The following is a 13,157-nucleotide window of genomic DNA, read 5'->3' as shown; positions in this document are numbered from 1 at the left end:
GTCTTTGGAATATGTCTCAGAAGCATGCCATGTTGCAGTCAGAACAGCGATTAGTACATAGCCTTAAGCACAGTCAACTTTAAGATAATTCCCTATGGGTTTGGCCTTTCAGTTTTAAACGATATCACAAGAAATGATGGGCCAAATACACAACTGAAGTGTGAACATTTTGTTTCTCTGGAACTGTATAGCTTTACACCAGCTGACATTCAAATATGTTGTTATTAATCTGTACCAGCATGTTATTAAAGATGGCATCAGATTGTGCAGGCACAAGGCATGTCAATTAAGGCTTCATGTCAGACTCGAGTTCTGGCATCCCCTAATTGTTGGGCGTGCCTTCCTTTTCACACTTAAAATTTTCCAAATCAAATGTTTTGCATGTGGTTTTCCCAGTCGCTTTAAAAACAAACAGCAGAAACGTATTCCACTATGCACTATCAAACTGACACCCCGAAGCCGACAGCTGGCACAGCTGGAGGCTGTGGATCCACCTTGCAGATCTCTGAGGCTGAGATAACAATGATTAGTGGGAGTCTGAGACTTATGTCCTTTAAGATGATGGATCCTCATGGCCCAGACATCTGCAGAAAAGGTGAAGTCTTCGCTAGAGTGATTAGCAGGTAACTACTGACAGTGGATGGAAAGCTGAAATCTTGGCGCCTGTTCTGATGGCTACAAACCTGTAATTTTTGTTGGTCCAGCATCCTTTGTCCTTATCCCAAGCCTCCCCATGCCCATTGCTCTTTTTAGCTCTCCGTGAGACACTTTGCTGATTTACTGTAACTCTTTGCCCCCCCCCTTCCCTTTGTAATGGTGGGTGTCGCCCCCCAGCCTTACAGTAAGCACAGTGTTTCATTTCTCCTCCCAAATCCTCCAGCAGCTTATCTCAGTTACCTTTCACACGTTTCTGGCCCTTCATCTCAGTATCCCATCTTGCCATCGTTCCGAGCCTGGTTTCTCTCTCCTTCCTACTCAAGTCTGGCCTACTCCTTCTCACTGTCCAAACGCCAGCAGCAGCAGTACAGACAGCACAGGAGAAATTGTCTCCCAGGTCTCAGTTCCTCTTTGGTACTGGAAAACCACTACCTATCCTCTGAAGCAAGACCGTATTTTTAGGTCCCAAACCCAAATGACCTCCTATGTGAGCTGCAGTTTTTCTTAGGCTGACACCGTTGGGTAGATTTTCATACATATGATGAAAAAGGTAGGTTCCTGATTAGCAATGTGGTTGTAAACAGTGTCTGCATGTAAATAATGTCTCTGTCTTCCTCTTTTTCGTTTTTGCTTAACCTGGTCTGAGAAGTTATGGAACTGTTTCATTACAAGCGTGTGCATGCACGTGACTTACGATTTGATACACCCAGGCTTAAAAAAGTACCAGCGGGGTTGGAATGTATCTTTAAATAGCTAATTTGGTAAAACTAAGAGCAATTGCAAACAAGATCTTCAAAATGGAAAACACTGAGTCCTAAGTATAGGTATCATACTAGTCTATGAAGTATATTGAATTCACAGCATAAAAGTAGTGACATAGATAAAACTTTTCTTATCTAAATAACACAGGTTTAAACTTTCTCTGCTTTTTGTTGAAAGCGATTACTTAAGAAAATTGAAGCCTGGAAACAATTCTTGAAGGCTAAATGATGCCATCCAAAGCGTGTGCCACTCCCACAGCAATCATCTAGAGCATCTCCCAGGCGTGCGAAGCGTTGCTGCTTTCCTGTAGCATGTTTTTCACCTGAATTTTGAGTGCCCTTTGTTAGACAGTTATGAAATAAAGGCATCATTAACAAACCCAAATACCTCTGTGACAAATGTACACTTTCAGAAACTATCTAATTAACTTTATCTCCAAAACAGTGGCTTTAATGAAACTCTTATTTTAATTGAAAGGCAATTAGGCATTGTCTCCTTCCAATGCACATGTAGCTAACTCTTGTTAGTTATTAACAAGTTGCACTTGCAGAATGAAGCACTATAGGACATTTCTTGGCCCTGCAAAACTAGTAGGTTATTTCCTCAGTACTTTCCCTGGTCCTGCCAATGTTGTTTGACTTTTTAATTTAAAACATTAAGATAAGGAAATGTGGCAAATTTTTAGTAGTGGAAGTAACTGCTTAGTATTTGAAAAGGCCATATTTCCAAGACAGGTTTGTGGGAAGCCAGCTTCAATTTTCCTTTCCCTGCTTTGGGTAAACCTGTGTAACGCAGTGATACTGGGGGATAAAATGTGACAAAGGACCTAGTATCTGGGAGGGAACAATGTGCCCTCTTAGCCCCTCGAAAATTTTAAATTGTAATCTTTATTCTAAAAATCAAGGAAAGAAAGTGTTGGCAGTGGGACTGCTGCTCATCTTTCCTTCAGGAGAGGAAAACTAGGGTTGGGAGAGGGATACCAGCAGATGCTTACCTGCTCTGACTGACTTAAACTAATTTGCCTTGAGTCAAAGATGTGCTCAAATGAACTTGAAGAACTTGGTATAGGTGGGTCAGTGTTAACTAGAAGATCCTATGTTTTCTCTTTATTGTCTCTGTCTCTCACTTGTCTCTCTCTGGGGCAAGATGACATGGCTGATTTACCTAAATGGCTAAAAAGCAGTCTGATAGTTTATGCATTTTTCTACATTTCTTCTAAAATTATTACTTTTTGCTCTGTGTTTTGAAACAAGATAGGAAAGCTTTTCCCACCCTGAAAATATAGTGAGTGAGAACAGAGACTGCATGTTAGTTGCAGGAAGTATTCCTTGCGAAGGGCTTTTCTTTTCTCTCTTTTGAGACCAGTAATAAAATTCCCATGGATATCAATGGAGCAAGATATTCTTGTGTGGCACAATTTAATAATCAGGGACACTCACAGTAAGTAAAACTGGCAGTACTGTAATTGTATAAAAAAGGTGGAAGTGTAGTTCAATGTAAGTGCCTTTCTAACTTTGCTGTATAAGGGGGATTTTCATAACTAAATGAATCATAGAATCATAGAATACCAGGTTGGAAGGGACTTCAAGGATCATCTGGTCCAACCTTTCTTGGCAAAAGCACGGTCTAGACAAGATGGCCCAGCACCCTGTCCAGCCGAATCTTACAAGTGCCCAGTGTTGATTCCAGTCTTTTCTCTAACTTTATTAAGTTTTGCTAAGAATGGTCTTAAACCATGTGATTAAGTTGCAAAAAAATAGCCTATGTTAGCAGCTCACTGGTCAATTAAAAGCAACCCCACTTCCCCAGCAAAAACTCAAATAGTCATTTCTGAAGTCTTTAATAATGCTATGCCTGAGTTTTCTGAGATGAATACAAATGCAGTAAGTCTCATATTCCAAAATTCAGCAATCTCTGTACATGTGATTGGTAATGCAGGAATATAAATTAAAAGGTTTGCTATCACTGTTGTAATGTTGCAGTTTAATAAGTACAGAGTCTCTCAGTTAAAAAGAAAAATAACTTGCAAAAGTCTCCACTGTGTTTTATGAGTTCAGAATTAATGGAGACCAAAATGTTTACTTCAGCAAAAGAGATGGCTAAAAATAGAATGATATCAGAAAATGCAAGCATAATGCCCAGAAACATTTCTCTCATACTTAGAGGAAAATTATTTTCTTGCCTAGGAGAAAATAATAGGATTGCATTTCATCAATCACACGCCATTCCATATATTTTAGGCTTAGTGCAAATGTAAAAACAAAACAAAAACCAAACTGCATTTTTGGTGTTCTTGTTCTGTAATGAAGTATGGTGTTTATGAGAGAAGAACATGGTTGTTCTGATGAGAATCTCGGAAAGAAAGCATAAATGACTTTAAGAGTTCACAGATTACCCGTCCCTTGTTCTCAACCTATTTTAGTTAACTGTGGGAAATAAGGGCGAAAAAGGTAAGCTGAAGAGAAGCACAGCTTCTTCTGATCAGTATGATCTGTGACAGAAGTATTTGTAATCGCAGAATGAAAATTAGCCAAAAAAATTATTTCTGGAAACAGAAATGTTACGCCACTGTGAATCTAAGTTAGATGAGAGAGAAATAATGTGATGATTTGTTCATTCTTCATCCAAGCCACGACTGCTTTAAGAAATGGCACAGTCTAAATAACATACTAGGGATTATGCAGTTAGGTTCTGGTGATTTGTTTGCTGGCATGTTGCATATCAATATCTACTCCAAGGATAAAGTTCAGGTTTGTGCCATGCCTCTTCATCTGTGTTTTTTTCTCCAGCATGAGAAACCACTGGGCTAGTTCTGCCTGCAACCTAACATGGATTGCTCGGGGCTCTGCGGGCAGACCAAGCTGCAGGGTCAGCCAGCAGTTCCCAAGAGCACGGAGAGAGGAGTCCTGAGAGCAGGGACGTGAGCTCCCGTTTCCATCAGCCCCACTGCAGAAGGGAGGGAGAGGGCACGATGGAGCAAAGGGAGCAATGCAGAGATGGTACAGAGCTCATACGTTTGTTATTCCCAGCCAGCCACCCCTCCCCAATATCTCCAGTAGGAGGGATAGAAACAGTCTGGTCTTTTTACTGTACCTGTAGTTCTGCATCAGTCACAAGCAAGACCGTGTCATACCATTTTCAGGAAAGAAATCAAATGCTGGTCCATTCCTCTGGCACTGCACAATAAATTTAGGTCTTATCAATGCAAAATGTGCATGACATTGCACTGACATGACTCCTCATGCAAAACATGCCATCGGGTTTTTATGACATGAGTTGGCCTTGACGTGAAGGGTGTGAAAGATGGACACTTCACCCTTCATCACAGCCAGCACCGTTTTGAAGCATTAGTCCAACGTTCATGGTAAACATCAGTTGTTCCCTTTATAAATACCAAACCCTGTGCTATAACTTAAGACTTGGATCAAGTAATGAAGTAATTACTCCAAAAAATAAACAACCTTCCTCTGCCGAAAACTGAGAAATGGTAACTCCCATCCTTGATACTCTTGTCACTGTGTGGTTGCTGCTTGCTCTGCTTCCAAGAACCACAGCTAGTATGGGATCAGCTTGTTTCAAGAAGAGAAGTCCAAAATAGCCCCTGCTGTTACGCAGTCAGTGTGGTGTTAAATATCTCCTCGAAAGGCCTTTAAATATGGAAGAGTGTCCAGTGAAAAATACATTGATGGAGATGTGTGCGTTTTCATTAGTTGCCCAGCAGGGAGAGAAACAGGGAGGAAAAACTGTAGGTTAATTTTCCAGACAGCAGCTCCCAAAAAGTTTCACAAGGGGACGAGAAAAGTGACATTCATAAATAAAATTAATATAGAAACTGGTTTTAGTCTACATCTGTGAAACTAACATTATTCATATGTTGCAGGAGGTAAGAAACATGACCTGATAGGGAAAGATTTGGATTATTTACTTACTTTTGGGTAGTAATACTTTTATTTTTAAAGATTAATGCGGAGTGCTGCCTGGCTAGCTGTCCAGGTAAAAAGTTGTAGCTTTGCCAGCATGTGGATTTTCTCAGCTCTGCTTCTGCTTTTTTCCAGATGAGACAAATGGCTCTAAGACTTTGACCAAAGCAATTAACTTCAAATTCAGAGTTTAAAGGAAAGCCACGCAGTTTTGTTGACATTATTTTACTATAAATCCTTTTCTCAAATACATTTCCACTATTTGCGGTAATTTTGCCCATGAGAATTCAGATGTTTGGGAGGAGGAGGGGAGCTGGAGAAGTAATACAAATGCTGCTCTGCGTGGAAATAATACTGTGGATTTTAAGGTTGTTACATGGCAAGATAGATTTTCTGTACTTTATGTAGAGAGGTGGACGCCAGAAGTGAGGTTATTCTGCTTTGCTGTGTGGGGCAGCTGTGTTCCCATCACTGCTGAGATCTGGGGACAGAAGCTGGAGGTGGCCTGCAGGGCATCCGAGGCATCGTCTTGAGGTTTTTACCTACATCTCAGAGTTGAATTTCTACAACACTCATTTCACTAACAGAAAGGCCTTATTGTGTTTGGTGATTATATCCTAGACATTTCTTCTTTTTTTTTTTCTGTGAGTGGAACTTGTTAATCAAGGCTTTTGCTTTCTCCCAGTGTCAAACAGTGACCGATTCAAGAAATAACATGATGGTATTAATTAGATGAGAGCCAGTTTTGAGAAAGTGTTTCGATTTTCAGTTACTGTATTTTGACATTACAGGGTAATAATATGTCAGCAGTTAATAAAAGATATAATAAATATTGTGTATGTGCTTGAAATATTAGCATTTTAATATCCATGTCCAGAAATAACATTTTTCAGTAGCACAGTGCCGAGAAAATACTTTTTGTATGTGGGTGGACGAGCAGTAATTGATGCACATGTACTTGTTTGACCTATAGCAGGTTAAATACAACTTTAGAGGCAGTTGTCCAAACGGCATGTCATCCGGAGCTGATATTACTGCTAGATCACTATAGCATCTTTCTCAGCAAACTGCCTCATGCAGTGGGAGGTTATTAACGCCAGGGAGAAGCGAGCTGAAGAGTACAACTGATTAATGTGACATATTCGAGTTTCTTTCTACAACTGTCTCAACAAACAGTCACAGAGATCTGCTTCATATACAGAAAATTAAATTTAAATTACACAGTCTTGGCTAGAAAATTGTGCAGTTAATCCCGTCCCAAAAAATGAAATCTGATTTTTTCCACATGAACTCTTTTGTGATTTTTCATGCCCTGTTGGTTTCCAGCATTCCCATTGATTTAGGTTACTTTATTCCTGCCTTTGAAAGAAAAATAGGGGAAAAAAGGAATATATGCAACGGATTGGTTTTTAGGAAGTCCCTGACTGCTTCAGAACTTAATGTGTCCAGTGCAAAAGTACAAAATGACTGCTCTAAGCTCCCTTCTGTAAACATTGCATGAACCATATTTTTAAAGGAAAGTTTGCCACAGCTAATGAAGAAGATAGTAGTGTATATCTGTTGGTTTTCCAAAACCTTTGTTTATACCATGGCTCTAGCTCTATACCCTTCTGCTAAGCTGAAGCAGAGCTCTGTGTTTAAGTATCAGTTGTAGCTGATTCTCTCTGAACTAAATAGCAAGTATTTGAATAAGCTTTTTTTTCAGGAGGAAAAATTAAGTAATGCAAGCAGAGACGATAACAAAGCATTTCAGAAAAGGGGAAAAGGAGAATTAGAGGTTTAATTTCCTAGTCCTACATCTGAAAGTATGTTTTCAGACAGTCATTTGTTAACAGTCATTATATTCTTACCCATTAATCTTCACATAATCAGGTCTGTTGACATCAACTCCCTTGTATCCTGGCCATCCCCATTTACCGCCTCGTCCCCTTTGCTCCCGTGACCTTACCATTAATTTCTCACTTTCTTTGTTACTTCCCCTCCCAACTCAACCATGATCCATCCTCCCGTGCCTTAACCATCGGGCTTTTGGTGCTGCCTGTCTCTTCCTGCACCATCCCGGCTGTCCTCACCTGGGGGTTTTACATACGCCGAGTTTCCTTGGAGAGGCTTGCAGCCTCAGCAGTGCTCTCCAGGCACCATCTGTTCGCAGCATCTTCTTGGCCAGTCGTGGGCTCCTGCCTGGCTTTTCTCTGCCTCCTTTCTTCCTGACCTTCCTTCCTGCCGTCTTGGAGCATCATTTTGGAAAATTTGCTAGATCAGAGCCTGCGTAACCGCTAGCACTTATCAGTAGCATCCTCACCTGACCCTTCTCATCCTCTGCTCCCCTCTCTCACACTCATTTGTTGCATCTGGTCCGAAATCAAACTGTAAGCTCCTCAGAGCAGAGCCTTTCCCTTCCAGCTGCCTTTAGCACCAAGCACAACAGTGCCTGGCTGGTATCATTAAGCGCCAAAGCTGTACAAATAAATAAGAATAGTTTTGATTACACAGTTAAATTTCTCATCTAAAATAATTTAAACAGTAGTCACAAGCGGTTATGGTGTTTATAATTCGTATAATAATTTAGGACTGCTAGTTTTTAACTTGTGTAATTTGGATTTGCTTGCAGTTCTCATGGGATAAAGTATATTATTGAACAAGAAAGGAATAAACTACATTCAGAGTAGCTGTAGGGTGCTATGATTTAAAGGAGAGCTGGTGGAATGCTACAGGAGAAAATATGCAGGATCCATTATACTGCTAATGAATGCACAATTCAGATTGGTGATTTAATTTTTAGATCATATTTCTCTGGTACCCTCAGGTATAACAGGCTTCATACATAAAAACTGAGTAAGATGGTATGTATTTATGCCCAGTCATGCAAAAACTGAATAATAATAAAAAATTACTTTCCCGTATTGTTTATTCATTTGCAGGTTTTTTTTTTTTTAATGACATAGCATTCAAAAAGCACTATTAGAAGGGCACAACCATAGTTGCTGGTAGCAGTTTTGAACCCTTTGAGGCAGCTTGGTATTTATCTATAGCTATGGACTGTCACTGTATTTAAGCCATGACTAGAGCATCATTTTTTGGTCTGGCCAGGAGCTTTCTTGAAATAGTCACCATTTCCTTCCTCAGGCAAGGTGGCAGATTGGTGATATTTTAAACTCTCTCTTGGCTAAGAGACAAATCCCAAAGTCCTTATTTTTGCAAGCAGACCCGACTGATGTAAGCAACCTATTCCTGCAGGGGCCACACCCCTGAATAATTGTCAGAAATGACATTATGCAGTGACTTCTAGCTTTACAAAATGTGATTTTTTTTTTGTCCATTTTTTATATTGACACGTTAATTGTAAGCTTTTTCTACCATCCTTTTTCTGAAATGTGAACAGATGTCCAACTTTTTAAGAAGCCACATATTACAATGGACTGCATTTTAAATCGTACAACCGCATCTGCAGAATGAATCTGAAAAGCTCTGAAAATACACAAAGAAAAGAAGATGCAATCAAAAGAAATTCTGCCTAGCCTTCCAGGTTGTACACCTGCTATTTTAATTTTTTTTTTTAATCTCTTAGAACTACAGTATCGCTTCTTAAATGAATTTGAACAACTCACCCAAGAGACATTCTAATCCGATCGTGTATTATGATGATACCAGTTGGATGTTATCCTGTTAGGCACTCACTGTAAATAAGGGATTTTCCACTGACTTTTAAATCCTTGATTAATGAGAATGCTCGAAGCAGTGTCCTGTAAATTAGCCATAGTACTAGCAACAATTGCAATTCACTTAGGAGAACTGATTTGTTTTAAATCTTCCCATCCAAATTAAAAAGCATGAGGAAAAGATAATGTGCAGTAAGTAAAACATATTACTCTATCTTGCATTATTTATCTGTACCCCATGGCTGTCTGAGACCCTTAGGTCTAAATCCTGCTCTCTGTTCAGGTCAATTCCTGTCAGTCAGAGCTCTTCTGGAGAAAGAACTCTGGTAGCTGGCCCATAGTATTTCTTTAATTTATGTATTCTTTATATTCTCTAGTGTTTTAGCTAATTCTTAATCCCATTTTAAATTGTGTTAAGCAGTCCAGTGGCTTTCATTTGTAGCTTGGTCACTGCCATCTCACTTGCCTTTCACAGCTCCTTTGCCTTTTTTCTGATGAAAATATGTATGAGTAGCGGGAAAGAGGTATTTGGGTTTGGGAAAAGGGGAGAATAGGGGGGAGGTTGTGACACATCTGTTAATTGATACTTAAACTGGAATTCTTCCTGACATATTTTTCTGAAGAAAACATTTTTCACATCATCTCACCACTTCCCTTCTTATTCAAATACTGATACTTGATTTATTGCTTGCAACAAAATTAGTTTTATATCTAGTATTGACTTTGAAACATACATCATTTCCTTTAATATTCTGAGACAGTAATGAGGTCTTTCTTGACGTGCTGTATTCACATTTATTTAAGGTACTATTCATTTCTGTACCCATAATATACATGCACTTTTATCAGTCAGGAACATCCCTTTGTTCTTGTGGAGGTGTGAATACTCTTTCCATAGACTGGAATTAGTGTCACTTTATAAAGACAGTTTTGACACTCCCTCTTATAAGTAACTGAGCAAAGTACCTCTCATACATTAAGATACTTAAAGTGTATGATTTTTCTATAGTTATTTTCTGTTAAATTTGAATGCAGTGCAAACTGTACAAACTGTACAAAAAGTTACTTAAAGTAAACTCTGACCATACTATCCTGTATCAAGAATAATCAGAGACATTGCAATAATTCTATAAATCAATCTGATCATTTTACCTCAGTTCACTCAAGTTACAAGGGTTACTCATCCATGCATGTACCAAAGCACCCTTAAACAAAATTCCAGTGAGACCAGTAGATCTCACAGAACATCATTTCTTGCGATGGCTGTTACGTATGCATGTGAGGCGCTCTGTTTAATGGTATTTGTGTACAATTCTCCAGTGATCAATTGGTAAATGTTCAGTATTCTGGCTGCAGGTCATAAATGTATAGTGTCTTCTCCAGCGTTATGGGCAGAAGGAAAAATATGATGCTGTGGTTTCACTGACCAAATTGAAACTGTTTGGGAGATGCATGATTTTTTTTATATTTATTAGTACTTTTTTACACTTTCAGTTGTGGCTTTTGCAGTACAGAGTTAACTTTTTATATGCAGGCTTTATTGGTTACCTGGTTGTTTATTTTTTCTTTATACCTTAGGAAAAACATAGGTGCTTTTCCAGAGAGGGACTAAGATATTGATTTTCAAGCTTAAGTGTTTGTATTTCGGGGAAAAGAAATGGGCATTAGAAATTCAAGAGGATGTTTGCAGCTGGCTTTTGCTATAACTCTGTTTTCTACATGGCAGAAAGAATGGACAACTAGAGTACTTTTTTTTGGTCTTTTTAACTCTCATTGCAAATCTGCCAACTCATTTTGGCAGCCTTACAGATTTACAGAGTGCTTTCCCCCAGCTATAAATTTTCACAGCTATAAGGAAAGATAATTTTTGTGATTATGGCATTGAACTGTGACATAACACAGCTGTTGTCTATAGCCTTTTTGGTTACCTTCAGCAAGTTACTTCATTCTTTTATGCCTCAGTCTTCTACCTGTAAAATGTAATATTATTATAGTAGGCTTTTCTTTGTTATGCCTCACATATTAATGAATGTATTCCTGTATCACTTTCCTACTTCACAGAAGTGCTGAAAGCATATGTTCATTAATATTCTTGAAACATGACAAAGAAAAGCCTATTACTGTAATACGCTTTGCTTTAAAACTTGTTAGAATAATAACGATAAACAACATTGGTTACGCTTTGGCCATACTGTACAGAAATAAAATTATTACATACTCAGACTTAAACTGATGTAAAACTTTGATGTGTTGTAATGTCCCTCTCCTATACTCATGCAAAAAAAAAACCCTAAAAATAATATTTCACATTGACCAAAATGGGTTGTATCTCTTCATTGGCATATGTATCATACAGGGATCCAAGAACGGCTTTTTGCCTGCTACATCATCCTCAGCTGCTTGTTTCAGTATCATGTAGTCTTATTCTCTCTGTGTATATCCTTCGGTGAGGTGAAGAGAAGCTTGAAACGGACAGTTATGAAACGTCTTGCCCATAGGAAAAGCTTCTTCCTAACCTCATTAGTAATTGTCTGAGAAATGACCAGGAGCATGACAGTTTATATTTCCCTGCTATTATTTCCCCTAATAACTGTGGATGTTCTTATTACATTTCTAAATTACTGTTCTCAGAGGTGGCTTGAACAGAAGGTATTTCATTTTATCAGGTTCAGATTGATTGCCTCAGTGTTTCATTGAATACCCCCTTGTTCTTGCACTGTAAGAAGCAGTAGATAGGAGTCCCCCGTTTCTTTTCTTCATAGCGTGTTGTATCATACATCCCTTGGTTTGTCTCCTTTGTCTTGGTTTATTTGATTTCTTTATACAAAGAACTGCCCAAGCTCATTTTGGACAGATGTTCCTAGAGCCCTTCGGATCTAAGCACAGTACTCGGGCAATACTTATTTAAGAAAACAGGATGTTTTTCCTTATTTAAGAAAATAGGATGGTACTTTCTAACACTGCATATATTTATTACTGTTTTTGTTCCTTTACTTTCTTTTCATTTAATAGTTTTCAACTCAGTGAGACTTATGTTTGCTTCTTTTCCTTTTTTTTGGCTATACATCTGAGAAAGCAAGTGCAATTAATGGAGAAAACGTCGCTACATTTCTGATAGTTTTAACAGCTGCAGGCAGTTCAATATTTTGACTTGGTTTTTTAATGCTGTCAGTGTTTTCAGCAATATCATAGTAGAGATATTGGAGATAAAGACGGAAGGCCAGCAGCCCCAATATATATATTCTTTCTACTTTCTGTTCTTATTACAAAAAAATATTAAAATGTTTAAATGCCTCCACTGGATATCTAACACAGTTCTTCTAAAAACTGACAAGTGCGAACTGGAAAGCAAAATCCCATTAATACAGAGTTGGAGAGTGTCACTGTGCCATTACATATGAAGTCTGGAATGCTCTGGGCCTTGCATAAATCCCAGCAATAAAAGAAATGCCAGTGAGAATCTTACAACATGTTCAGTCAATTAAAATATATCTATTTGACTTTTCTTTCCTTTGCAGACCACAGATGACATCCTGGTGGCCTCGGCTGAATGTCCTAGCGATGACGAGGACATCGATCCCTGTGAGCCGAGCTCAGGTGGGTTAGGTTAGTCAACTTTTTTATTACTTCCTTTTATTTCATATTTGCATGCTCCAGTCCCCCAGAGTCCCATCTAGCGGGACAGACCTTTCTTACATAGCAGGGAGAAGTTGAACTGGGGCCTTTCTACACATGGCAGTGTCAGTGGAGAGGGAGAGTTTGCTATACGTTTTTCAAAGACAACGGATGGGAGCACGTTGATAGTCGTGATCTGAGGCAGGTTATAGCTTGACCAAGGACCTGAGGCTGGGCTGGGTAGGGCATTCTGGGGCCACTGCAACTGTGTTGTCGTGATAAAGGGACAACTTCATTTAGGAGAAAGATGTTGCAATTGCTTGTGCCTTAAGCATTTCCCCCAAATAAGATAAAAGTACCATATTTCAAGTGTCATATTATGTCAGCAGTAGAAGCAGAGTTAATTTTGAATTACTGTTTATGGTATGAAATACAGTATAGATGGTAAAATACCATCTGAAGACATAGAATACAACAGTCTCAAATTTCACATTGTTTTACGGCTTTTTTCCAAGCCAAGACAATTCAGAGTGTATGTTTCAGT

At 38.8% G+C, this 13,157-nt stretch overlaps 1 protein-coding gene across 36 annotated transcripts in view; it reads left to right on the top strand.

Moving 5' to 3' along the window:
- Positions 1-13,157, top strand: part of NRXN1 (neurexin 1) — a 743,929-nt gene that overhangs the window by 710,531 nt on the left and 20,241 nt on the right. For 24 of the 36 annotated variants that reach the window (XM_076334782.1, XM_076334774.1, XM_076334790.1 and 21 more), the window contains one exon: positions 12,517-12,604. In XM_076334782.1, coding sequence (XP_076190897.1) covers positions 12,517-12,604 — 88 coding nt within the window. The remainder of the gene's footprint in view (positions 1-12,516; positions 12,605-13,157) is intronic. The other 12 variants (XM_076334784.1, XM_076334791.1, XM_076334781.1 and 9 more) reach the window with 1 other exon arrangement.

Source organism: Aptenodytes patagonicus, chromosome 3, assembly GCF_965638725.1.
Source record: "Aptenodytes patagonicus chromosome 3, bAptPat1.pri.cur, whole genome shotgun sequence".
NCBI lineage: Eukaryota > Metazoa > Chordata > Aves > Sphenisciformes > Spheniscidae > Aptenodytes > Aptenodytes patagonicus.
This window is presented reverse-complemented; position numbering and strand designations above follow the sequence as displayed.